This window comes from Osmerus eperlanus, chromosome 4, assembly GCF_963692335.1.
Source record: "Osmerus eperlanus chromosome 4, fOsmEpe2.1, whole genome shotgun sequence".
NCBI lineage: Eukaryota > Metazoa > Chordata > Actinopteri > Osmeriformes > Osmeridae > Osmerus > Osmerus eperlanus.
The window spans coordinates 18,053,938-18,080,907 of record NC_085021.1 but is presented as its reverse complement, the minus strand read 5'-3'; the positions used below and the strand labels follow the sequence as shown (position 1 = coordinate 18,080,907).

Here is a 26,970-nt window from a genome sequence, read left to right as displayed (position 1 = left end):
ATTCTGATGTGACTTGGACCGGTGTCTCTGCATGCACAAAATGGTGGGGAAAGGGGTGGACTAGGGGTGGACTACACAAAACAACACCATAAAATACAGTACATATACAAATCTTAGTAGTTATGATAAAAAATGTAACAGGTTACCTTGACTTATGGATCCGTGGCCAGAAGTCTCTCAGTCTATTGACTGGTTCCTGGAACCTCAGGCCTTGAACATTTGTCATGTGATGCTTGATACTGGATACGTATATACAGTACTGTGGATGCCTCAACGATCCAGTCTTCCATAGACCAGAGATCTGAACCGTCTCACCTTACCTCTGTGTCTGTGTCATGCTGTGAATAGTTAGATTGAGCTGGATGCTGACCGGAGCCTTTTACCTCACTATTGCTAATCTACAGGGGGTCTGGATTAGGTTGACATCTCATTACCCGACCCACACACATCTCTTAACCGCACACACACCAACTCTCCCCCACAGATACCACTCTCTCTCCTCTCCTGTCTCCCTCCACTCTTTCAGTGCCTTACTCCAACCCCCAAACCAGGTCTGCCATGCTCCCCCAGCCTCTCACCCCCTTCCCCCAGTGTCCTCACTGTCTTCCTCTGGCTCCTCTTTCATCCCCTGACTCCTTCCTGTCTACTTGTCTTTCTTTCGGTCCCAGTCTCTTCCCACTCCCCTGTCCCCGCTCGCTCGCTTGCTCCCGCCCACACCCTTATTCCTCCTAGTCTCTTCTGACTCTCCTTGTCTCTTCTGACTCTCCTTGTCTCTTCTGACTCTCCTTGTCTCTTCCCTCCCCATGTCTCTGCTGCCTCCTCTGCCGACCCTCCCTCCTCCTCCATCAATATTCAAAAACAGTAAATAAATAAATCATCATCGCCTTAAGCCTCTCGGTACCTTTGCACTTTCCAAGTAAAAGAGAGGGAGACTCCTTCTTTCTCCATCCTCATCCTTTTCCCCAAGTCACTCCTCACTCCCTCAATATCCCTCATTCTTTAGCTCTCTACCGCTATTGTTAATCTCAGACTTTATCACCTTTGAAATGAGGACACCTAAGGCTCACCTAATGGTTTGTTAGATGCTGTTTGTATGTATGTGGGTGTGTGTGTGTGTGTGAGAGAGAGAGAGAGAGAGAGAGAGAGAGAGAGAGAGAGAGAGAGAGAGAGAGAGAGAGAAAGAGAGAGAGAGAGAGAGAGAGAGAGGAGAGAGAGAGAGAGAGAGACTCTAACTACTGCTGGCACAGGAGTCCAGACAGATGGCTCAGTATTTATCTCCTGTTGTTTGGCCCATCAGAGAAGCACTTTGATGTTTACACCATGCCATACACACACTCACACATTCACATCCACAGATGCACACAAACACAAACAAACACACACACAAAGAGACCACTCTTTCTCATGCTTACTTTTAGCTTTGTTCTCCTCTTTCACTCTCCTGTCTCACGACATCACAAGACTCAGCTCCCAGAAAACAGAATCCTTCTCCTGGTAAATATTTACAGTTTTGATAGTCAACTGTTTGCTATGGTAACAGCTTTTCATATTTAAATGGTTGCCTTCTTCCCTACTGAACTCAGCAGGGACAAAACACCACTGAGGAGTAAATAAAGGGAAGTGAATGAAGAGTGAAGTGGAAGTATGTCTTCCTGGCTTTTTAACTGTATTTTCACATTAAACAACTAAAATCATCACTTTAAATATGTCAGACAAACATCTTACTAAACAGTCATATTTTCTTGACTTGTTGTTTACGTGTCTCAATGTCTTCCCTGGTGTGAGTCTCTATCTCCTTCCAAACCACCATGCCTATTTTGATGCAGTCTGGGGATAAATATCATAGTATCCTTGTAAAAGAAAACATTTGCTGACGTTCAAACACAACTAGCAAAGCAGATATCTGAAAATGCATACCTCTTTTTATCTCTTTCTCACAATTTCTCTCTCTCTTCATCCTTCCACCTCTCTCTCTCTCTCTCTCTCTCATGCTCTCTCTCTCTTTAATCAAATGTCTTTGTTTCCTTCTACCTCCCATTTTTAATCTTCTCTCTTTAGTTTCCCTTCCTAATTCCATAATTCCTCAGACCCCCCTCTGATCGCACAGCCCTTTTTGAATCCTGGCCCTGAAATCTCATGTGGCAACATATCATCCACGCTCCCTCCCTCTCTCTCTCTCCTGGTTCCTTCCTTATTCCTTGCCTTTATTGGCTTGTCGCAGCTAGTTTCCTCCATCTAAATGCTGAAGTTGTTTTGTATGCGTAGATATTGGCTGTATAGTGGCCTGTCAAAGCCATGTCTGGGGCTGTCAGTCACCAAAAGCCTCAAACAGACTCAACAGCAACGACTTACAGCTTTGCCGCCAGACATCTTGCCTGTGTCACACATCACTTTATCATAATGTATTCTGTAATTGGAAGCTGTTTCAATTGTCTCAAGGCCAGGATGATTTGTGGAATCATCTTCCAATCACTTGGAAAAATACAATTTGGTGGCAGTTACTTCTTGCTTAAAACACACTGCTTTTTGCACTGCATTACAAAATGGTATCTTGTACATTTGTATTTTTTGTAATATTTGTATTTTTGTATTTTTATATTGTAATTTACGGCAACTTATATTTTATTTTATTGTATATTTAATTATATTCTAATCCCACTTAGTACTGCTAGTTTATGTACCCTTAGTATAGATAGTCCACATATTTAAATTTTAGGTATATGTTTATTGTATGCACCTTCCTGCCAAAGCAAATTCCTTGTCTGTGCAAACTTTCATGGCGAATAAATCCCATTCTGATTCTGATTCTGATTCAGAGGACAATGGAATGTTCAGGGGTTCATTGTGCATCATGAAAGGGCTTGTATAAGTATAAGGGTGGAAACTATTCTCAACAGTTTACAATGCAAATATGTACTCACACAACTATCATTTTCTTGACTTATATAAGACCCTTTAACGTATGGACCAATAAGTAGCATTACTCGTGAATTTTCACACTTCTATATGTACCAAAGGCCAAAGATCACTCCCATGGAACCTTCCATTTTCTTCATTCTGCAAACATTGCGATTTTATATAAAAGCCTCTGATATGGAGTGTGGTATCCCCACTCCCACTGGGGGATGTTCAGAGTTCTATTTAAATAAGATAGACGGACCACTGACAGGGAGGAAGAGCACTTAGCCAACCCCAGTCATCCTCTTCAATAATGCATCTACATGCATGCGACAGCCACAAACGGCCTACATACCAAAGCACCAGTGCAGCCCCGCAGGTGTCTGTGTGTGTGCATGTACGTATGCATGTTTGTATTTATGTGTGTGTGTGTGTGTTGGGGTTATTGGATTGGTCTGTCTTGTTGCTCCCCATGTTAACATCTTTTGGGGAGTGTTTCATTTGTCATCTTAGGTATATTAAAATCTGTCCTGTATGTCACTGTCAGCTGGCACTATTTGGAAACTCGTTAACTTATTGCGCAGTCAGGTTTAAAATATTCTTCAAAAACACACATTTAACTCATAATTTAGGATCGTGGTGGGACCGAGTTTACTGACAGTATAATGTCGCCACCTGGCGTTGTGAGGATAACGGACCGGAAGTTGTAGTTCTGATGGACTTCCTCTCAGGCACATGTGAAAAACCTTGTTTTTTTCTGGATATTCGTAATCTAAACGTGTCTACTACCTACCTAGTTATATGGGCCTCCAATTGTAGTTTCTGTAAGCTTTGAACCAGGCCCTCAGAAACGGTAAGCTGCTATAAATATTTCTGACAGTATTTTTACTATCCGCTCTGTGTGGTTCTCAAGTGCTAGCTACTAGAATAAGCATGCTACTAGCCAGCTAGCTAGCTGTTTATTATCTGTTAGCAAGCCAGACAGTTGTAGCGATGCACGCCGGTTTGTCACTGTCTGATTTTAATAAAGTTATCCCATATATAAGACTGTAAATATTACAGTTTCGTATTTCATTCAACCCGTTTCATTCCCTACAACCTGCCCAGTCAAAAATGGAACGCAAGGAGAGGATGACCACCGAAGTTGAGGAGTCGCAGATGACAGAGGAAGACGTGTTAGCTGCTGATAACTCGGGAGAACAGAACCAGACTGTGGAGGAGGATGACGATGAGGACGATACTGATGGAGAAGACAACGACGACGATGATGACGACGATGATGAAGACGATGAAAACATAGATAAGTCCCGGCAAGGACAGGGTGATAATGGAGTAAAAAAATATAAAGTTCCACTAGGGAAGAAGACTCTTCCAGGGATTGTGTACCTAGGTCACATCCCTCCCAGGTTACGTCCCAAGCACATGAGGAACATGCTGGGTGTTTATGGGGAGATTGGCAGAGTCTTTCTGCAGCCGGAGGGTGAGTATACCAGCCATGCCTCATCCAGACATTTCGAAAGGCTGAGTTCAGACTATGAACACATTTTGGTAATTCTACAGCTGTTTGAAGCACACACCCCATCATTCCTCCTGTTCTTGTCCTCTGTAGACCGTTCAGTGAAGAGGAAGAAGAAGAAAGCAGGCTCCAAAGCCTGCAGCTTTACAGAGGGCTGGGTGGAGTTCAGGGACAAACGTGTGGCGAAGAGGGTGGCAGCCAGCATCCACAACACATCCATGGGCGCCCGCAAACGAAGCCGCTTCCACAGCGACCTGTGGTGCATCAAGGTGATGACAATGTCCATCGTCAAACCTATACATTCTTTGTTTAAAATTGTACGACCTGTAGATAACAATTTCTAAGTATTGATAACATTCTATTCATAAGTCGGGTTTGTCTGCCATTTTGTGTCCAGTACCTGCACAGATTCCAGTGGTGCCACCTGAGCGAACGACTGGCGTACGAGCATACAGTCCTCCAGCAGCGCCTCCGCACCGAGATCTCCCAGGCCAAGCGCGAGACCAACTTCTACCTGGCCAACGTGGAGAAGAGTCAGGGCATGGACAAGCGGAGGAAGCAGAGGGAGAGGAAGGGCGAGACGGTAGAGGAGAAGACCTGGGACTTCACCCAGAGGAAAACGGAGGATGAGATCCAGATGAGCCGCATGAAGAGGCAGGGCCTGTCCAAGAAGAACCTCCAGAAGGCCCAGGACAAGGCCAAGGTGATTCAGGAGAAGTCCCAGTCCAACGTGTCGTTGCTGGCCAAGATCTTCAATAGCGGTAAGGGCCAGAGCTGAGGGCACCGTCCGCTAAAGATCTACACAGATCAAATGCTAAAAATGGACTGTGTGTCGTTCGTCAGAAAGACACCAGAGGGGGGTGTTGTGTGGAGGTATTTATACCTCTGTGGCAGGGAGGCAGATGTGAGGTAGCCCAGTACATATGCAGGGTTAAACATTTTCTGTCAAAGGCCTATTAATGGCTATACATTTGTAATGACTGTGCATGAATTGGTTGTCTTTACAATTGCATTGAACCGTGCCTCTGTAATATAAACAAATGTCAATAAAAATATTGACAGTAAACAGTTGTGATGAAAGAGGAAAGCTTTGCATATGAAACATGTTTATTATGTTGTGACGTGTTGTATCACTTGTAACAACAATCATTCAAAGTTGGTACACAGCAAAAGTCACCCTAATGAGGTTGATAAAAACATTTTAATGACATCTATGAAAATGTCAGTGATGTACAGAAATTGTTTATATATGTCAGCAAAAGTCATTTGTCATAGGATGGTGGGAACAACATCTTAACGATAACTATAGGACAAAATGTAAATTTCTGTAAAAGACAGCAGGAGAAAAAGCATCAGTAAGATGATTGTATATCCCTGTAGACTTCTGTCTGGTAAACAACATCAAAACCACGGTTTTGTAGAAAACCATAAAGGCATTGTGACTGAACACATGACACCTACTCATACGTACAGTGCACTTGATGTATAGAGAATGTATACTGACCGACCACTTCCATCTGTTCCTTTCATAGTGCTGTTTAACACTTATTCAAGTGTACCATAAGTACAATAAGAGGAACATTTGATCCATATCTACACTCACCCCCACACACAAGGCATGCGCCCACCCTGGTGAGCCATAGACCTGTTAGCCCAGGAAGACAGACTTCTCCAGACCATCCTCAACCTTGGTGTACTCCAGGTGAGACTGGAAGTAACGGCTCTCGTAGTGAGGGCTGTTCCTCACATATTCCAGGTAGTCCGGTGTCCCCGGGCAGATCACATTGTCAGCCAATAGGACAGAGCCTTTCCTCAACAGCTGACACTCCTGGGAGGGTAAACAAGGAAGTGCATGGTCCATGCTGGTCAGTGACCCTGATAAAACCTGATCTTCGACTCCCACCCTAACTAGACGTACAGTCGCATCAGTTAAGGTGTTACCAAGGTTACCATGTGAAAACATACATACAGAGTACATATGTGTCCCTTAATTTATTACTGTATGTATTTACAAAAAATTTATAAAAGTTTCCCAGTCACAAAAAAGTCAGGTTTGTCAAATACAACATATATGTGGGAGAAATAAAGAATGAGAGGAGGTAGGGGGTGAACGAGTGGTTGTCTGAGATACATTTCGTGGTTGTTACCTCCAGCAGCTTGAGGTCTGGAAGGTAGCGGTCCTTCCAATGGTCCAGGAACACAAAGTCAAATGTGCTTATCCCAAACATGTCGGCCATCTTAGGAATCAGGTCACCAGAGGCTCCCTCCACCAGAAATATCTGATGACACACACACATACGACAGACACACAAACACACAACACAATAACCATGGTTATGATATCTGAACAGAACAACTTGAAACCATGTTGACAACAACCAGTCAACTTTGAGGAATGTGGAATGGATTAAAGAACTTCAGAAATGTGATCTTTGGTCTCATCTCTAATGGGTGAAGATAGGTGGATTTAATCCTGCACATCTGTCCTTTCCTCACCTTGTCCTCCAGGCCTGCATGCTGGATGACCTGCTTGGCGATGCAGGCATAGTCTGGGTTGAACTCCAGCGTGATGAGCTTGGTTCCCACAGGCAGCAGCCTGGCGATACGCACACTGGAGTACCCACAGTAGGTGCCCAGCTCCAACGCAGTGGCTGGACTCACCTCACACACTACCGAGTCCAGGATGGGCCCTGGAGAGACAGACAACACACACACACACACACACATGTTCAGCAGCCACACACAGAGGTAGTTTGTGATAAGAAAAGACCTTGACTTGTTCAAGTTACATATTATGCTGGGTGTGTTTTTGTGTGCAGTCAAGCACTTGTATTATGGATACAGAGAACAGCTCATTCAATTAGTTTTTGAGGATTGAACATTCTGAAAGACTCAAGGCCATTCTCTCATTTATAATCATGAGGAGGATTCATAGACAAGGATAAAGAAAAAGAGACAGACAGCCAGGTAGACAGACAGACAATATATTCCTACACACAAGAGACAGAGAGAGATGGAGAGATGAATGTCTGAACACAAAAAGAGAAAGTGAAAGAGAGGAACAGACAGACAGACATGCCTTCAGGGATCAGTGAGACAGAGTGTGGAGGAGAAGCTACCTTTTTCATCGCCTACGTTCATGGCCCACTCAGAGTTCCTGCAGAAGTAGTCGATGGCAGAGATGACACTCTGGGGGTCTCCTTTGGTCGCCTTCCTCTGAACCGCACGCAAGAGACGCTGAGAGAGGGAGGCAGAGAGAGATAAGAGGTGTAGACAGAGAAAGTTCAAATACTATCAAAGAAGGGTGTATGTTTGTTTGTGTTTGTGTGTCTTGTGAGGGCCACCTGGGGTCGTGTGGAACTGGTCAGGGCGTTGAGAGTCTTCTCCACAATGACATCATGCCAGAGCAAAGCCAACCAGGAGTTATACTGGACCGCTGCAGGAATCAACCAGGTGTAAAGGCTGTACAGGAGGCCCACCAGCCCCACACACACCGCCACGACAGTCAACATGCTAGAGAGGGGGATTTGGGAAAAAAGAGAATGATAGAAAGTGATACCAGTATGGTCTGATGTAAGAGTACTGTGGGTAGCATGTGTGTGTGCGTGTGCATGTGTGTCAGAAGGCCTTTGTTGCTTCACAATTGCAGGCTGGGCTATTTGTTCGGAAAAGTCATGTGACCGTGTCAGTAACTTCTTCTTCCTGACTTTAAAGTGCCAATTGACAAGCTCTATCTGTCACAGGCCTGTTGGTTTCACATGCATTCATTTTTCATGGTATGTCACATTGTCAGAAAAGATAGAATTACATGCTTTGAACAGATAGAATCATGTTATTTGATTTGATTGCACCCACTTAAGTCTTTGCATGACGGTGTATGCACAGACTTAAGTATGTCAGGAAGCTGGAGATCATCTCAAAACCAGACCAGACGCTTAATGCATCTACTGCTGATAGCAATCTTAGAGATGAGTCCAGCCAACTGCAATGCATGGACACAAGCATGTTTCAACCATACAGAACAGCACTGTCTGTCAAGTATCACTGAGGGACGGGGTGTTTTCAGTGCATTTGCTACCGTTTATGTGCATGATGGGTCGTGACACAATAAATCACTGGTTAAAGAAAATGCCCGTCCGGTCAGCAAGGCCATTCCCTGCTTCCTCCCTCCCTTGCTTGTTGTGTGAAAATTAGAGCTGAAAAAGTGCATGGGAGGAGTTTGGCCCAGTTCAGTATTGTTGAGCCTGGCTCAAAGCCTTGTTTAGCTTGGCTCAGAATTCTGTCGATTGATGGTGCCCTTTGGCCTGGTTTAGGGTGCTGTTTGGTCTGACACTAGGTGTGCCCTTTTGAAATATGGTTTTGTGCCAAGATGGGTTGAGGCTTCAACGCTATCAGTTGCTGTGGTAGCTGTGTCCCTAGGGTCTACCTTTGAGAGGAACAACACAATCTTCCCCCATAAAATATTCTGTTATTATGCTACTGATAACACTCCACAAGTTACCAGTCCATGATTCATAAATATTACGCTTATACCTGTTGAATGGTATTTTAGTGTTAAATATAGTCAGTACAATAAATACAGTGCACCCAAACTAAACCAGGAGACTAAATCTATCAGACTGATTTTTCAGCTAAAAACACACCTCAAGACATAGTACCCTACCTCTTCAGAAATGATTAACCCAACCTAACCCAGCAGAGATAAACTCATCTCATCTAGCTTTCCTGCTCAGTAAACTTCAACACAGGCTGAATATTACATAACCTGTGTAAATACAGATGTGTGCTGTCTGGGCAGACGGCAGCTGCGAATTCGTTACTCTCTGCCTGAGATGAGAAAACCAGAACCAGCCTAACAACAGCCTAACACATCAGGAGCCAACAAGCAGTCTGGAGTACTGGAGAAATTAAAGATGTTATCAGTGTGAAAAGGGCTTTAAATGAAATACCCTATAGATAAGATAACATGAGGCAAACAGGCCAGCTGGCAGGCAGGAAAGCAGGCAGGCAAGAAGAAAATGTGCAGATGATAAACAGGTAACTAAATCCTAAATTACCTGTCCATTTGTAAACATCTATCAATTCAAACTAACACACAAACTATTGCAGTTTTATGATGACTTAAACATGTTTGACAGATGATTCCATTAGTTAGTTACCGACAGTAGCTTTCAAGGCTGGATAAATTCACTTAACTAACAGCATTGGGTAACATTAATACCGTGGGCGTAGTTTGATTTGTCCTGAGCAAGTTAACATGTTCGCATTATTCAACAACAGGCTTATGCTTACCCCAACCTTACAGCACTGTAATTAGATTGAGGTTCTAAAGACAGACATGTCATGTTTGTACATCTTTACAAGACTTATTTCAAATGTGGTCCACATTAAAAAAGCTATTCAACTGGGAAGTCACTACTGCAGTGCAACACATGCAACACTGACAGACGTGTTGTGCACACGAGAGAGAGTTAGAAAGAGAATGAGAGAGTATCCATCTTACTTCCTGCTGCTGCTGTACGTGAGATCTTCTCAATGGACTCTTGTCTTTTGTTGCTTTCCTCCCCTCACAGTTGCTCGCCACACGCACAAACACTCCAGCGCACACTCCTCTCCTTTCCTTCTTCTCGACCCTCTATCCCCTCACTTTCTCTTAAGTCCCTCCCCCTCTCTCTCCCTCTCCCTCTCTTTTTCTCTCTCTCTCGAATCCCCCTTTCTCCTGGGCAGCTTTGATGAGAGCTGAAAGGAATGTGCAGTAAAGGTCAAACTGCAGAGCCAGGCTCAGCTGCATACAAACGCTCAAATGCTGACGGTGACACTGGGGCACCTAAACCCAGACTAACGTACACAAAGACTGAGAGAGGAGAGCTGATCAACAGCCCGAGTGGGCAGAGTTTAAATCCCTCTCCAGCCAATCATGCAATAATCCTTCTTTCTCTCTCTCTCTCCTGTGCGCTCTCTCTACAGACTCCCTCTCTCACTGAATATCTCTCTAGCTTTCTCTCTCTCTCGTTACAGACTCCCTCTCTCACTGCATGTCTCTCTCTCACTCACATTCAGTTTCTCTCTCTGCCCCACCCCCTTTCCCTGCCTCCATGCACATGCTATAGATGCAAGCAGCATTCTCTTTTGTTGTCAAATCCAGCACAGAGGAGGAGGACAGAAATGTCTGAGTGCCTAGCCTGGCCAGGAATCCAAGCGCCACCACAATGGCATGACCACAATAAAAAGTGTAATCTTTCTTTCTGCAAATCTCTTCTTAGCAGAACATACACAGCAACAAACATAAATAGCATTATAATACCGTCTAAACCAACCTGGGCAGAACATGGCTAGTGACATTAGGAAAGAAGCAGTGTTGGAGGCTACCAACCACACAGCCTCGCCTTGCCTGACCCTCTGGCCTGCTTTCTGTGAAGCTAAAGGGTACAGGAACCGCACAGAGCAGACACACACACACACACACACACAAGCACACACAAACGCTCACACACAGTCCCTGCCATCTGTAATCTGCATCACACGTGCATGCAGATAATATTTCGTAGCAGAGCACCTCCTATCTCTTTAAATGACGCACACACACTCCTTAACACACACCAATGAACACTGTGTTACATGTAATGTGAAACATATGTAAGAGGAATCTTGATCCAACCCTGAACATGTGAGAAATGGTATGTCTCGGAACTTTGAGATTTAAATACACATATACATTTAAAATCACACTTTTATCTGTCCTTATTTTACCTTTATCAGGTACTCAGAAACCACATTGGCTCAATCTATAGTGTGATATGATTGAATAGTCCACAATGCATTGCAGCAACCCTGTGGATTTGCTCAGTGTATGATATTGTATTCTTAAGCCTTGAACAGACTGAATGAACAGTGACATCTTGCGGCTCATAGATGTATCATTTTTGGTGTGGTTTACAGTGTATGAGAACAGAACTTTGCACACACATTCCCTTATTATGTCAATTCTAGCCAAATACAGACTGTTGTTACAGGACAGTCACAAACCGTAATCTCATTTGAATATTTAATAAATGTCCAGTCCACGCATAATGTTAATTGATGTCCAGTCCACACATAAAGTACAATGGGTCTTTTCAGTGACAACTTGTGACTGTAACCATACTACAGCTTTGGCACTCTGCACCCTACTCAGTAGCACTGGACAGTAGAGCAGGACATACCAGCACTGTGACTCACACTGAGTGGCCCAGTCCAGGGTGTTGGTGGTGTGCTATTGCTAACCCTCTTGGATGCATTCCCATCTCTACACTTGCCTCCTTTTCTCGGCTCCTCCCCCCGTCTTCTGTTAGAAGCCTGGAAGCAAAGGACGAGGGTGGGGTGGGGGGGGGGGGGGTAATATGAGGTGTCGTCCAGGAACTAGATTCCACCTGTCCAGCCGAATACTGTCAGAGTAGAAGGAGTCAAGGGGATGAGGGAAGGGAGAAGAAGCTACTGTGGAGTGTTGATCTTCAGCCTTTTGGTCTCCAGGGCAGAGGGGTTTTCCAGGTGTAATGTTCATTCCTCCCCTGGCTCCACTATGTGGTGTAAGGCTGTATAAAGAGGAGGGAGGGTCTGGACAAACACTCTGGCTCCCAGCTGAAGGGATAGGTCTTCATGTTGCTTGGGTTAGATGTTTTCTCTAGATAGCTTTTTTGTTTAAGTATCATTGTCGGTTTCTGTCAATTATTACTTGATGAGTGAAACATGGATCTTGTAATTGACACCGAAACTAATTCCTTCCTTGATATTTTATATACACTTTTGTTGTGAACGGATGTTTGTGTCACTTCAGTTTTCTCGTTTGTCTCATGTTACGTTAAATCACCTATTCACGAAGAAAGACTGTTGCTCATCCACTTAGGCTACCTGCTGTATTACTGTACTCAATATCCCCTGAGCGCATCAAGAAGTGGTACAGTCTCGGTTTGCAGGGTGGAATTTGGGTCAGTCCACTGTGAGTCTCTCCTGATCTATTAGGGGGGGCATTAAGTACATTCTTCAATTTTGCATTCCCACATGTCCAGAAACGTAGATAAATATACCCAGGAAATTCAGAGAGTGGAAAAAAGCATCGGAATGCCAGACAGCCTGTTGGGGGGCGGGTAATGAATGCGTAATTAACGTATCTCCACCTCTCCACTCATCCTGAGTGAGTGACTCCAGAATCTATTCGCAGCTGCTGTTCTGCCACTCCGCCAATCCGCATTTGGAATAGGAAAGAACAGCTGCTTAAACGTTAGGGAAATTTGGGGGAACGTTAACGGGTCATGCAGTCGTACAGGGTAGAAACGGTCCGGTATCCCTATCAGCAGAATCATGGCTGAAGACTACTGGGAGACGCGATTGGCTTTGGGATATTGTTGCTAAGATTACAAGGGCATACGGGATCCCGCGTCCTCGGGTAAGCAATCTGTCCTTGTTGTGAAAACAAAACGATAAAAATAAAAAAACATTACAATAAATGCATTTACAATCATGTACTTCAATGTTATTTGTGCAGCTAGCTTGCTAGCAAGCCAACCACAGTTTATGTTACTTGCAAGGTTTGGCTTGTTGAATCCAGTCAAGCAACCACCACGGTTGATGTCAAAAGATCGACGTACCTCCCACTTGAAATCTCCAACGTAGTGACTAGATCAAACACTTTCGTTGATAGAAGAATACACAATGTGTTGTGGAATTCACGTTATCGCCACATTCCACTGTAGAATTCTCAGAACCGAACCGCATTCCAATTCCGAAAGAGAAACACGTTGACGATAGCTCGTTAGCTAGTTAGCCATACATAGGCCGTGCTGTGCTCAACCAAAACTGTGCTAACCTGTCTGCTGTTTTCTGATTTAACGTAAGCTAGCTAAACTGTAGCTAAACTGTAGCTAGATAGAGGAACCCGGTGTAGTTGATGAGCAATTGCACTGTATTCAACACAAACTAGCTTGCTTGCCACACTATAAATAATTCTTATTTTCAGTGCATTTGATGGTGCGACACAATGGTCTTTGCTGTTTACCATCGACATAATGGTCTTTGCTGTTTACCATTGCCAGGTAGCTATTTCTAATGTTGACAGCTTTTCACCAGGAGCCACAGCGAAGGTGCTTGTAAATTCAGATTCTGCATTGACAATTTTGTTGATTTTCCAGTGATGCTGAGCTGTCTAACGACTGGGCTAGGACAGTACAGGACACAGGACACAGCACTTAGTGAGGGTTTGTTGATAGTTCAGTCACACAGTGCTTTTCTCTCCTGCAGCCTCTTTCTCTGCTCATGAGGTTTGGTGCCTACGGGATTACTAAGCATATCTGTCATTATTTATGAACATGAAATGTTCATAAACATTTGACTACACAAGCTGTTCTCAAACAACAAAATAAATTGGATCCAGTACCCAGCGGCTCCTAAGAGCTGCTCTCTTTGTCACATCTAGGATGTCACCGCTATGGCTTTCCTACTGCTGCATGCCAGTCAAGAGGAAAAGCTCCATAGTCTTCTCACCATGTCAACCATTCCAGCTATGTCAAACATGTTCTCTTGTCCATCGTATAATGTTGTCCCATTAAAAGAGCTCCTCCAGTAGGATATCTGATTGGTCAGGCATAGTGGAACACCCGTGGGGGTTCTAAGTTCCATCGACAGGGGACACATTCTGGATTGTTCAGATAAGAGACAGGTTTTAGATGATTAGATTTGAGGAGGATGACCACATTCCATGAGAAGGGGATTCTTTACATGGCTGTAGGTCTTTGTAAACAAAGACATTCCTACTCCCAGTCTGTCTAAGCTTCATAAGATTACTCTGCCCCACCCCAGCCTTCAGCTGACCCCATGCCCCCACTATCCAAGCACAGACACAACTGTCATAAATCGAAATTGCCCTAGGGAAATGTGTATTCGTCTCTATGTCTTCTACTGTGTGTGTGTGTGATTTATTTTATGGGTCATCGACTTTGAGGCATCAAAAGGCCTCTGTATTGAGGCAGAAACTGCCACAACTGTTCTGTGCCAAAATGGACTTATTAGTCACAAGGCAAAAACATGTCCTTCTGCTGGCTTGGCAGCACTTTACAGGGGCTTTGCCGAGCAGTCGTCCAACCACAGATGCTCTAGAGAACTGGCCATTTGCTAGCGCTATTTAGGAGGCAGCCTGCTGCTGTTTCTCAGTTTCTGTGTGAAGTCATCGAGGAGTTGAGAAGGGGGGTGCTTTTCAAGGGCAGAGGGAAGCTCGGATGTCCAGGGGTTTTCTTTACATTGCAGATTGGAGATTGATACGCATGCTTGCATGCGTATCAAGAGACTGGGCATGCTTTAGGACTAGTTTCCCTTTGCTCTCCTGTGACCTGCCTTGAAGATGCCTTTTATTGGTGCTTTTTATTTGATAATTTTGTAATTAAAGATCTAAAATGTTGTTGCAGGGGCCCTTGAGTCGTGTCTGACAATTTAAGACTTCTTAAGATGCATTGAAGTCGAATCGAACACAGATTATTTTGAGTGCTCTAGAGTCTCTTGAGTCATGTAGGTTTTAAGAGTAATGGTTGTAATATACATCCAGATGAAACCGTAAACATGAACTGCCGACATGAAAGTGCCCCGAAAGAAAAGACTTGCTACAGTATCTGTAGAGCGAGCAGTTGGATCCGCCCACATGCAGAGATGAGCGTTCCCTTTCAAAGCATCAAAATAAACACTTTCACGCCTCGGTGCCTCCACCAAACTCTACACTGACAGCTCAACAGAATAATATCAGGACAACCGTCAAACGATCAGTAAATATTGTTTCTCTGTCTGTCCCCCACCCATCCCCTCCCCCACCAGAGAGGCTGAACGGTGGCTGCCCCTCCCCCCTCTGCGTCGCGCCCCCCCCTGCCGCCTCTGATGGATCGAATGAGAAAGATCAAGAGGCAGCTCTCTCTCACTCTCAGGGGGGGCAGCACTGGGGACAAGAACCTCAGCGACTCCATAGGCTCTCAGGATGCCACCTCCCACAGCGACTCAGGTACGGAGATGACGCACACAGTCACATGGGCCTTGGGGTATAGGGATGTGGGGTATAGGGATGTGGGGTATAGGGATGTGAGGTATAGGGATGTGGGGTATAGGGATGTGGGGTATAGGGATGTGAGGTATAGGGATGTGGGGTATAGGGATGTGGGGTATAGGGATGTGAGGTATAGGGATGCGGGTATGTTTCAGGTACATGTACTCTGGTGTGACGAAACAGAAAGCCTTACCAACATGGGTGTACAAGCACATGTGCACACTCTCTGCCTGATCGCAACCGGGGGATATCATATTTAGTTGAGTTAGACAGGGGAACTGACACAGTGAAAGAATGAGAAAAGATGTCTGGCTCTGCCCGTATAAGGTGTCTGTCTATAGTTGGAACGTGTACAGTACCAACCACTCTCATGAGAGGTCTGCCTGATATAACCGATGACTCGATTTGCCGACTGTTAGTTCGACTCATCCTTCATGTCGTGGTGGTGTCACTGAACGTTCCGCTGAAGAAGGAGAAGACAAAACCGTTATTTGTCAGCACGACAAGTGCAGGGAGCGGCGACACTCAGAACACACGCATGCAGGAAGTGTCCGCCTTAGAAATGTGTTCTCTGCATTTTCCCATCCTGTTGTCAATCCTCCGAGAGCAGCCAGGAACCTGTAAGTCGCTCGGGATAAGAGCGTCTACTAAATGTAAATGTAATCTCAAGGCGACCGGGGTCCAAGTGTTCCTCTCATACAGGGGCAGGAGAGCTCTCTGTTCTCCATGTCTTTATTGGAGTTATTTGCAGTGGAAACCCTTGTGAGCACAGGGAGAACATGCTAACGCCACACAGAAAGGCCTAGAGAGAGCCCACTTGACCACCGAACAGTGCCCCAAACGGGAATCGAACCGGTCTTGCTGTGAGGCGACAGTGCAAGGCTCTGTGCCACGCTCTGGTGAAGGTGGTAGTGCAGCACAAATGGAAGAAAATAGCAACCCCACGTAGACATAGCCAACCCCGTACTCCACAGCTCGTCCTGGAAGGAGGAGTGGATGTGTGTCGGATTATGGAGCTAACCTATCATTTCCTGCTTTTGCGGTTTTTCTTTTTTGAACCAACGGCAAATCTGTCCCAATCCTCCAGCCCAGTCCCTGTAGGGAGCACTCCTCTGTCTCTCAGACAGGAGCACCAATCTCCTCCCTGTGCACTTAGACTGTCATACGATGACATATAAGTAGCACCAAAGGGGTTGCAAGAGAATAAGACATTCACATTTGAGAAGAGCCCACCTTTAAAAGCTGGATGAGTGTGAGCCATACTAGAGGAGACGTCATGTTTCCCTCACCTCACTGCTTCCCCCTTGGGGACCCACAGGGCGCAGTGAACTTGCACAACGTGCACTCCTGTGGGGACAGAAGGGCAGAATATTGGGACCGAACTCCTCCAGCATGTCTACCTATCCTTCTTTTCTCTTCTCCTCTTTTCTCTCATTTTCTAATAATGCTTTACTCAGGAAGTTTCAATGAAACATCTTCAGTTCACCAAGTTGGCTAAAGTGCACCATGTGGAAAGGAGTTAAATTGACCACTAAATATTTATTCTGTTTTATACAGTACAGATTAAAGCAGGACACTGTATGGTCATGTCAAACTATAGCCAACTAGTAGCACTGAAAGTGTTCTTTGTAAATGTTCTTGTGCTCAGTGGTGTCTGCTAATATTAACCTCTTTCTGACCTTACAAGGCATGCTCTGAAAGATGGACCTGCCTCTGTGTGCGTTTCCTGGTTGGTTTAGTTGGTTCTGTGTTTTCAGTTGACGTTTACCTGCTCTTTTCCCTCCCTTGTCTTTCTTGTCCTCCCTGTGTGCTCCAACACTCATGATCACAACTTCTCACCTTGCTGTGATATGATTTGGACTGTTTATGTATCCATCAAAAATGATTTCCTCAAACATGGGTTCAATATGGTTTCTGTTTTTGTTTGTTCTATTTTTCTCTTTTTGTCCTTTTCTCATTGCTGTTACTCCCATGTCTCCCCTTTGTTCTCCATCCTCCCCCCCCCCTGGTATTGGCATCTCCACCCCATCTTCCTCACCCCACTACCACCTCCCCCATCCTCCTCACCCTACTACCACCTCCCCCATCCTCCTCACCCTACTACCACCACCCCCATCCTCCTCACCCTACTACCACCACCCCCATCCTCCTCACCCTACTACCACCACGCCCATCCTCCTCACCCTACTACCACCACCCCCATCCTCCTCACCCTACTACCCAACTACCACCACCCCCATCCTCCTCACCCCACTACCACCACCCCATCCTCCTCACCCCAATACCCAACTGCCACCACACCTCGTCCCCCAAACCCTTCATTCCCCACCTCCCCTCATTTCCACTTCCTCCCCTCCTTTTTGTTTCTCCACCTCCACCCGCATTGCCCACTGTCCCTCGTCTCGTCCTGTCCTCTTCTCTCTCTCAGAGGCCATGCCGGGGCGTGTCCGGGGGGGCAGTGGCCCTGGTAGCAGTGTGCGGGGGTCCTCAGGGAGGGCGGGGGGCTCCCTCAGCATGCACTCCCTGCTCCAGTCCTACAGCTCCCACCTGCGCCGACCACGCAGCCTGGGGCGGAGCCTCAGCTCCTATCTCAACCACACCACACGTCTCGGTACTGACCTCAACACAACCACACTGTAACCACACTGTAACCACAGTGCCCCAGGCCCCAAGGCATCTCAACCCCATCGTAACCACAGCACCCCAGGCCCCAAGGCATCTCAACCCCACCGTAACCACAGCACCCCAGGCCCCAAGGCATCTCAACCCCACCGTAACCACAGCACCCCAGGCCCCAAGGCATCTCAACCCCACCGTAACCACAGCACCCCAAGCCCCAAGGCATCTCAACCCCACCGTAACCACAGCACCCCAGGCCCCAAGGCATCTCAACCCCACCGTAACCACAGCACCCCAGGCCCCAAGGCATCTCAACCCCACCGTAACCACAGCACCCCAGGCCCCAAGGCATCTCAACCCCACCGTAACCACAGCACCCCAGGCCCCAAGGCATCTCAACCCCACCACACTGATCTGGGCAACCATGCCTCACAGTTACTGACTTGCAGGCACTCTGCGTTGATGATCTCAACATGAACAGCATAACCACAATACAACCACAACACCCAGCCACAGCATTATCCACCTATATGACCACACAGGGGATTTTGTGTGGTGTGTGTGTGTGTGTGAGTGAGTTTTTCTATGTGAAGAACAGTGCAGCGTGCTTGAGTGGTAGTTTCAATGATGTTTGTTATAGTCAACACTCATGAGTATTTGCTCAGTTTGTGTGTGTTTGGACTTGTCTGTGTAATCGTGTTTAGTGTATGTCTGCTTCTTAAGCGTGCATGCGTGTTGATTTGTGTAGATGGTGTATTCGTGTTGAGCGTCTGTGTGTGTGTTTTCAGAGATCGTCCATGAGGATGTGAAGATGGGCTCTGATGGTGAGAGTGACCAGGTGTCGGCTACCTCCTCGGAGGAGGTCCACAGTCCTGTCAGGGTCCGCATGAGGGACAAACCTGGACGCAAGATCTCTACAGAGGTACACACACACAAGCTGACTCAGGGTCATAAGCTGACGGTGACCCAGCCATCTTACAGTGTTCATATGTGCGCGTCTGTGTTTTAGGATATAAACAAGCGCCTGTCTCTGCCAGCGGACATCCGTCTGCCAGATGGCTACCTGGAGAAGTTCAGCCTCAACAGCCCCTTGTTTGATAAACCACTGAGCCGAAGACTGAGACGAGTCTCTCTGGTACTGCTCTTTCCTGCTCGCTCTCTCTCTCTCTCTCTCTCTCTCTCTCTCTCTCTCTCTCTCTCTCTCTCTCTCTCTCTCTCTCTCTCTCTGTCTCTGTCTCTCTCTCTCTGTCTCTCTCTCCTACTATCTATAACCTTCTCCTCTCTGTGTCCAGCCTCCTGTATCTTCTCTCTTGTCCCTTTCTCATCCACACACAACTCTCTCTACATCTTCGTCCTCATTATCCATGATGTCTCCCCCTCTGTTTTTCTCTCTTCCATGCAGCTTTCATGAACATCTGCAGCTCTTTGATCAACTTTCCTCCTGCCTGTTGCACCTCATTCTGTTCTCTTTTGTTCTTTATTTCAGTCTGAACAGTTTGTGTTTACTGTGTCTAAGAGCCATGTCAGTCTTCCCCTGTGTTCTGGACTCTGACATTGTACTGTAGATAAACACTAGGTGCGTTATAACTAACCAACAGTGTTAGTTGTAAACTGTATGGATAAAAATTGTTAAATACTGTTTAACCCTATTGGTCCACTTTGTAAAATCGGTCTGTCTCTGTGCCATCTCTGGATACATACGACCTGTGTGAATAATAGTCAGTATTTAGTCTGAGAGTTGTAAAGCGGCAATGTTCTGTCTATAAGCGGTAATGTGTATTTGTGTGTTCTCTCCCTAGTCCGAGATCGGCTTTGGGAAGCTGGAAACCTACGTGAAGCTTGACAAGCTAGGCGAGGTATAGTGCACACGAGCATTCTAGAACTTCCCCAAATCCCTTCCACTTCCCCATATTTGGGGTTTTTGCGCGGTCAGGCTTTGTGCCTGGGCCCTGGTAGATTGTGTTACGTATTGTTGAGCTACAGGGACCCTGTGTTTGTGTTTCTGTAGGGGACGTATGCTACGGTGTACAAGGGCCGCAGCAAGCTGACGGACAACCTGGTGGCCCTGAAGGAGATCAGACTGGAGCACGAGGAGGGAGCGCCCTGCACCGCCATAAGAGAAGGTGAGACTCCAGACCTTACAGGGCCCGTCCTGACAGCGAGCTAGGTCACCACACCGGGCTCTGGGCCCAGGCAGACACTTCTCCATCCAGCAGGCAGGCAGGCAGGCGAGCAGACCCCATCTATTAATACCCTGGTTCAAGAGGTTGGAAACCAGAGAGCTGAGCCTTAGCCAGGCCCGAGGCCTCCTAGCCAGGTAGGACAGCGGCTAGGTCTATTCCCAGGATTCAATTCTTTGGAAATGAAACCTCCAAAATCTGGGATCTAAGCTGTTTGGATAGGTGGACATTTCTCCCTGGAGGACAGGGTCGAAGGTTGTATTGGAGAATCTGAAGAGGGCCAAAAGGGAAGATCTCAAACAGACACAGCTGTTACTGACAATTGCTGCAGTAAATACGACATACTCCGATGGAGAATTAGGGACATTAAATACACTGTAAATAGATATATCTGAGGGAAATATAGACAACAGTTGTTCAAATTACATTTGCCGAATGTCTTTTTTTTGTGTGTGTCTGTGTTCCTCTAACTCCATATTTATGTTGGTGTACTGTGACTGAGATCATTGATGTGATGTTTGTTTATTCCAGTGTCTCTGCTGAAGGATCTCAAACACGCCAACATAGTCACCCTGCATGACATCATTCACACTCAGAAGTCGCTCACGCTGGTCTTTGAGTACTTGGTGAGTCACGCACACACGCGCGCACACATGGTCACATACACACAGGGAAGGAAACATGAGGAGACCGAATACTAACTCACACACAAACACAAATAGGCAGGCATTCACATTCGGGTAAGAACATCCTCTAGCCTCTTATAATCCTTCCCATCTGTGCCTCCAGACATGGATGCCGTGCATTTAGGGTTTGTAGTTTGTGGGTCCTGTCTGTTTGTGTGTGTTTTGTATAGTGTAACTATTCTGTGGCATGTTAGTGATGAGAGTTTTGTTTCCTATAGGATAAGGACCTGAAGCAATACCTGGACGACTGTGGCAACTCCATCCACATCCACAATGTGAAAGTGAGACACACATGGCAGACCACGCATAGACGAGTCAGCTTGACTTGTCCGCATGACTACACACAACAAATGTCCAAAGCTCTTATGTAAGAATTACTGGGTCTAGTGCCTGATTCTCTCTTTTCCTTACCCGTCACTTCCTTCTTCTTGTTCCTCCTGCCCCCCTTCCACCCTCCAGCTCTTCCTGTTCCAACTGTTGAGAGGTCTGAACTACTGCCATCGCCGGAAGGTCCTCCACCGCGACCTCAAGCCTCAGAACCTGCTCATCAACGAGCGTGGCGAGCTCAAACTGGCTGACTTTGGTCTGTACCCCCGGGGCTCCCTCCGTCTCAGAGCGTGTGTCTGTGGGAGTCTGACAGCCTCCCTCGGGGGGGGGGGGGGGGTGTCTCCTTAGACGTGTCAGTCACCATCACCAGTCAGCCAAGCCAAGTGGCAGTCCAAGTCTTATCAGGAGCACACACACCCAGCCTCTGTCTGTCAGAGGGACAGAACATCTACATCTCCAGTCTGCAGAACAGCTCTGATAGAATTGGACCATATATTTAGTTTATCCATCGCCCTTCACGTGTCCTTTCAAAAGTTTTTGCGAATGATCAAGTATTTATGCCCCCCAATTATTTATCCTAGATAAAGCTATGTCTCTGAGGCCTCTAGTTGTTTGTAGGGCCTTAAATCGGTCTGTTCTTGGAGAACAGCCACTGTGTCTCCAGTGGACATGTCGGGACTATTTTGGGCGATGTGACTTTCTGCCAGAGCTGGTTAACTCACTGGAAATGTCATACACACACACACCACTGGTGACCTACCAGAAAGACACACCACCAGCCAGCATACAACCAGAAAGCATGTTGGTGAGTGCTCGCTATGTCGAATTATTCAAAGGGAGATGAAGCTGTTGGGTGGAGTAATCTCTTTCCCAGGAGCGGGTAGTTTAGTGAGCTAATGCCCCACAAAACTCATTCAAGTATTTGTGTTTAGTTGTGGAGCCTCAAAGTCTCTCTCAGTTAGATATATAGAGAGTATTTAAGTTCTGGTCCAGGCCAGTTTCAATCTGAACCTTGCCATCTGTTCCAGGTCTGGCCCGGGCCAAGTCCATTCCCACCAAGACGTACTCCAACGAGGTGGTGACTCTGTGGTACCGCCCCCCTGACATCCTGCTGGGCAGCACTGACTACTCCACACACATTGACATGTGGTGAGGACACACACCCACATGCGTATGAACTCTACAGACTGCCGTTGGACACAATGAAACTGACGATACTGTCCATTTCCATCCTTCTGTCTCCACCTGTCTTGTGATTCTCCTCCTGTCCTCCAGGGGGGTGGGCTGTATCTTCTATGAGATGTCTACAGGACGTCCTCTCTTCCCCGGCTCCACAGTGGAGGAGGAGCTGCACTTTATCTTCAAACTGCTTGGTGAGCACACACACACACGCACGCACACACATACATGTGCACAAACATATAACACCTAGAATCGGTAAGATGTCCCTTGCCTGAAAGTGTAAATTGTGTGTGTGTGTATTGCAGGAACTCCTACAGAGGAGACCTGGCCTGGTATCACCTCCAACGAGGACTTCATCTCCTACAACTACCCTTGTTACCGTGCCGACCGTCTGCACAACCACACCCCAAGGTGACCCACCTTCCAACCCCTGTTGGCGATTGGATGATGTGGTTAATGCCGTGTCCCGATTGGATGGTTTTGTTAACGTCTTGCTCCCTCTTCAGACTGGACAGTGAAGGAGTGGAGCTGCTGTCTAAGCTGCTGCAGGTCAGACCGCTGTGTGTTCAACAGAGGGTGCTTGATTTGACTCACTTGCCATTCCTGTTGTCATCTCAAGGCACAGCCAGGTAAAGGTGTATGTTTGCGCTTGTGTTCAGTTTGAAGGGAAGAAGCGCATCTCAGCGGAGGAGTCCATGAGACACCTGTACTTCCACAGCCTGGGAGAGAGAGTCCTCACACTGCCTGATAGTGAGATAATACACAACACACACACACACATGAAATACTATACTGTGCTGAACCAACAAATCATATTCCCTTTTCCATGAGATTGAAATATGTGGGAGATATTATGACAGTGCCAAGGCAGCAGTGTCCTTCACACAGCCGAGCTGGCTGTGAGCAATGATGACAGAGCAACACCGTTACCAGCTCCCTGGCTTCTTCCTCAGACTCTGTCGTGCTATATGTCTCTTTCAAGGCTGTGGGAAATCAGTCAAATGCTTTTTATAGTATAGATACTATAGATCAAGTCTAACATGAATGATCTTATTTTCCAGGTACATCAATATTTGCACTTCAAGACATTCAGCTGGAGAAGGAGGCTGGAATCAGAACCAGCTCCTTATCTGACTCTGGTGAGTAGGATGGTGTCTGTTACCAATGGCTTGCTATATTGTGTTACTGACTTTATTGCTGGACTGTTGTATTTCTGCTCTTGTCTTACTGACTTATGCTGTATCTTTGCTGTCTGCTTGGGGGTCGTTCACCCTTTTAAAATGATTTGCTACTGCTTACTATCTGATTTCTTGACTGATGTTTTTGTGCTTTCTGACATGAGAAGGTGTGTAATGGTTTCCGTGGTCACTGTGTTCCAGAACTGTTACAGCGATGCCTAAGGTTCCGCCACACCTTAGGTAGATTCTGTTCACCTCCTCCTCTTCCCAGGAGGCTGTGAACCACCCCCTTTCCTCCTCTCTCTCTCCCTCTGCTCTTGTGCTCTCTTTCCTTATTCATTTAATCCTGACTAGACCACTCCCTCTCTCTTGTCCAACCTTTTTTTCTCGTTCCTCTTATTCTCTCTCTCTCCATCTCTCTTTGTTCTGTTCCAACCTTCTCCCTCTTTCTCCATCTGTCTGTCCAGTCGCTCCCAAAAAACGTGTTTCTTTCTTCCAGAAACATCCTCTGCTGGCGTTTCTCCCTCTTGTCCTTTCATCTACAGCGACATAACGCTGTGATTAATCTGTGTGATTATGTGGGTCCAATGTGAGCCTTGTGAATAGTACTTTATAGTTCATAAAGTCCTTTACCAGGTAACACAAAGAACAGTTTGTACCTGAGTGCAGACGATAAGAGTGGTACTTTTTATCTGGTTCAGTTAAGGCTCAAGGCAGACTACTGTGCGAGGCACTTACAGCTTTCTAGGAATGCGTAAGTGTCTTCAGTCAGACTTCAGCTTTCATTTCCGACACAGAATCTAGTAGACTAAAACTAAACAAGCAGTTCTTCAGGACACCCACAAACTCAACCACAATGTTACTGGCATTTAAGACCAGTGCAACACCCACACCCAGAGACCCGACCACTGTAAGAAACGTCAGCGCAAACAGCATGAAGGTGAGAGAGAGAGAGAGAGAGAGAGAGAGGGGGAGGGGGAGGGCATCAATATTCCTTCCATTAGTTATGCAATCTTGCTCTAACAATAGCTTCCTGACATGCAGGATTGATGAGGAATAAGCGCTTACATAAAGTCATGCATAATTCACAAGGTTGTTACGCGGTCTGGTTGGTTCTCCATCCTCTCTGGGGTTGAATGCCCTGCCTGCTGCACTGGGCCTGTCATACACATACACTCCTCTATCCGCTTGAAGAGGAACAGTGTCAACAACAGTAACATGCTTCCTTAATGGTAATAGACAGGATACCTCGTAGTGTGTGTGCGCTGTAGAGAATGATATGGTCACCTTGTCAGAAATATTAATCTATCAAGCATTGCACAGTCAGTCGGTGAACAAGTGTAAGAAAGTTTTATTGCTTGCGGCCGCAAGGAGACCAAACATCACACGCCATGTAGGGATGTAGGGAGGGGCTTATCTACTGAAGGAATGCTAAACACCAGTATTTCAAACGTTACGTTCTAAATTTTTCCGACACACCTCCATGCTCCTAACTAGGATGTGGATGCTGTCATTGTACACCATCCTCTGCCTGTCTTTGTCTACCTGGTGTCCTGGTCCTTCTTTTCTCCCTGCTTGGTCACATGACATCTAGTGATCAGTGTCGGCCTTTGCACAGTATATTTTCCCTAGTTTATACTAACCTCCTCTCTTCTTTTCATTCTCTCTCTCTCCTCTCTGTTTCTCTCTCCAGTGAACAGTATATCTCGACGCCAGAGCCTGCTCTTCTAAGAGAAGCGAGGGAATTCGAAGCCAAGAAGCCGGGAAATTTCTTCTTTTTGTGATGAAGGGATACATATTTATCTTTCTACGATGCCAGGTTTCTGCACTGGCCTGGTTGGTTCTGGTGTCCCGAGCAGAGGCTAGGAGGATGGGTAGTTGTTTACATAAGACAAGAAAAGGGTGAGGAGAAGGAAGAGGATGACAACTGTCTTGAGTTTGCTCTACATACACACCCACCCACACACACACCCACACCCACACACAAAAACAGGTTATGTCCCCATCTCTCTGACAGTATGTTGTCATCTCTAACTGACTAACCTGCCATTCTTATTTGTCATGGCTACTGTGAGGTTTTTGTTTCCAAACTGACAAGGCAATATAGTTTAGTATAGTAATGACAGGAAGATACCCTACAACCTTTCTTACTCAATAATTATTAATTATGCATTTGATCTGATTGGGACCAAAGTTAATAGTAATAAGTACAAATAAAATAATAACAATACATGTTATTTGTTTGGCACATTTCAAGTTATTAAATTATACATAATGCATATTAGTATTGTGACACCAATGGAGTTTATCTGCGTATTTTTAGTAGAAGATGTGATGCCATGATGGTTGGCAGGGTTGGGGGTCATGGGTTATAGAGGTTATGGAACGTAGGGGCATGAGAAACCAGCAGTAACTGTATGTAGTCTTCCACTCCCTGCTCTCTGAGCTGAAACCCCCCCCCCCCATATCTCGACGCCCCTCTTCTCCAAATGAGTCAGTACAGCAATGGAAGCAAAGGGGTGACAAGCAGGTAAACCACAGTAAAGGTTTCAGTAAAGATGGCCGGCTGTATTTATTTTAATTATGCTGTGTGTTTGTGCTGAGGCCAGCGAGCACCTATCAGTGTGATGTAGTGCTGCAATTGAGAGAGAGATTTTTGTTAATTTGTTCAGTTGGAAGTTCTGTTGTTCTGTCTTAGCACTTATCCTGTGATTCTACTAGTAGGCATGGCGTGGAGGACTTTGAATTCTCTTTCTTTTGAGTAATGTGTGTACTGAGCTTCCATGTTTCAGAATGTTATTCACAACCCTGATTGGTCAGTTGGTCATGGACAAATGTCCAATCACAGAGGTGTCTTATGTTTACATCATCCAAATGGTTGGAAGAGAGTTGGAAAGAAGAATCAAAACATTAGCAGTTGAAAAAAAGGTGGGGTGGCGTTTTTTAACACCTTAAAGGACGTTAAAAGGACTGTTGACTCTTTGAAGTCCCTGTTGAAGTGCTTTGCTTTTGCATAATCTGAAGTCTGTGAAGACAAATGTAACAACTCAACTTGTAAAGAAGTGTTCACCTGTGAGCGTGACAGTGCTGGATGGAGAGATATGGGCGTGCGGTGTGCCTCAGATAACCCATGTGTCAGTGCAGGAGGCCAGCGTGGATGGAGGCTTGTAGAGAATCCATTGGGATCACCTCTGACGAGAGTAGACCTTGGGAGTGACTACATGTAGACTTAGTAAGGGGTGTGTGGTGTATGTGTGTGAGATCAGGAGAGGTCTCACTCATGGCAGTGTGATCTAAAAGCAGACTGTGGTACGATGGTTGTATATAA

General features: G+C 46.0%; 3 protein-coding genes across 6 annotated transcripts; 2 read left to right on the top strand and 1 right to left on the bottom strand.

Annotated features, from left to right (window-relative positions):
- Positions 1-3,593: 3,593 nt before the first annotated feature.
- Positions 3,594-5,480, top strand: abt1 (activator of basal transcription 1). Its single transcript, XM_062459825.1, has 4 exons — positions 3,594-3,751; positions 4,006-4,378; positions 4,508-4,683; positions 4,812-5,480. The coding sequence occupies exons 2-4, from the start codon at positions 4,012-4,014 to the stop codon at positions 5,190-5,192; spliced, it is 924 nt and encodes a 307-aa protein (XP_062315809.1). The 5' UTR covers positions 3,594-3,751; positions 4,006-4,011; the 3' UTR covers positions 5,193-5,480.
- An 89-nt stretch (positions 5,481-5,569) lies between these two features.
- comta (catechol-O-methyltransferase a) lies at positions 5,570-13,197 on the bottom strand. Of its 2 annotated transcripts, none has more exons than XM_062459828.1 (6): positions 13,039-13,197; positions 7,759-7,927; positions 7,534-7,651; positions 6,911-7,104; positions 6,562-6,693; positions 5,570-6,242 (listed from the first exon to the last, which is right to left on the bottom strand). In XM_062459828.1, the coding sequence occupies exons 2-6, from the start codon at positions 7,924-7,926 to the stop codon at positions 6,063-6,065; spliced, it is 792 nt and encodes a 263-aa protein (XP_062315812.1). In that variant the 5' UTR covers position 7,927; positions 13,039-13,197; the 3' UTR covers positions 5,570-6,062. The 2 variants fall into 2 exon arrangements, with proteins under 2 accessions (XP_062315812.1, XP_062315811.1); XM_062459827.1 differs by lacking the exon at positions 13,039-13,197 and adding an exon at positions 9,918-10,381 and having other exon boundaries at positions 5,573-6,242.
- cdk16 (cyclin dependent kinase 16) lies at positions 12,537-25,879 on the top strand. 3 transcript variants are annotated; one of them, XM_062459822.1, is made up of 17 exons: positions 12,537-12,836; positions 15,248-15,428; positions 17,899-18,081; positions 18,878-19,011; positions 19,099-19,224; positions 19,889-19,945; positions 20,098-20,212; positions 20,801-20,895; positions 21,174-21,236; positions 21,415-21,538; positions 22,311-22,431; positions 22,558-22,655; positions 22,770-22,875; positions 22,971-23,013; positions 23,124-23,214; positions 23,526-23,603; positions 23,844-24,477. In XM_062459822.1, exons 2-17 carry the CDS (start codon positions 15,308-15,310, stop codon positions 23,921-23,923), a joined length of 1,635 nt encoding a protein of 544 aa, XP_062315806.1. In that variant the 5' UTR covers positions 12,537-12,836; positions 15,248-15,307; the 3' UTR covers positions 23,924-24,477. The 3 variants fall into 3 exon arrangements, with proteins under 3 accessions (XP_062315806.1, XP_062315808.1, XP_062315807.1); XM_062459823.1 differs by lacking the exon at positions 23,844-24,477 and adding an exon at positions 25,336-25,879 and having other exon boundaries at positions 12,541-12,836; XM_062459824.1 differs by lacking the exon at positions 17,899-18,081 and having other exon boundaries at positions 12,539-12,836.
- The last annotated feature ends 1,091 nt before the right edge of the window (positions 25,880-26,970 follow it).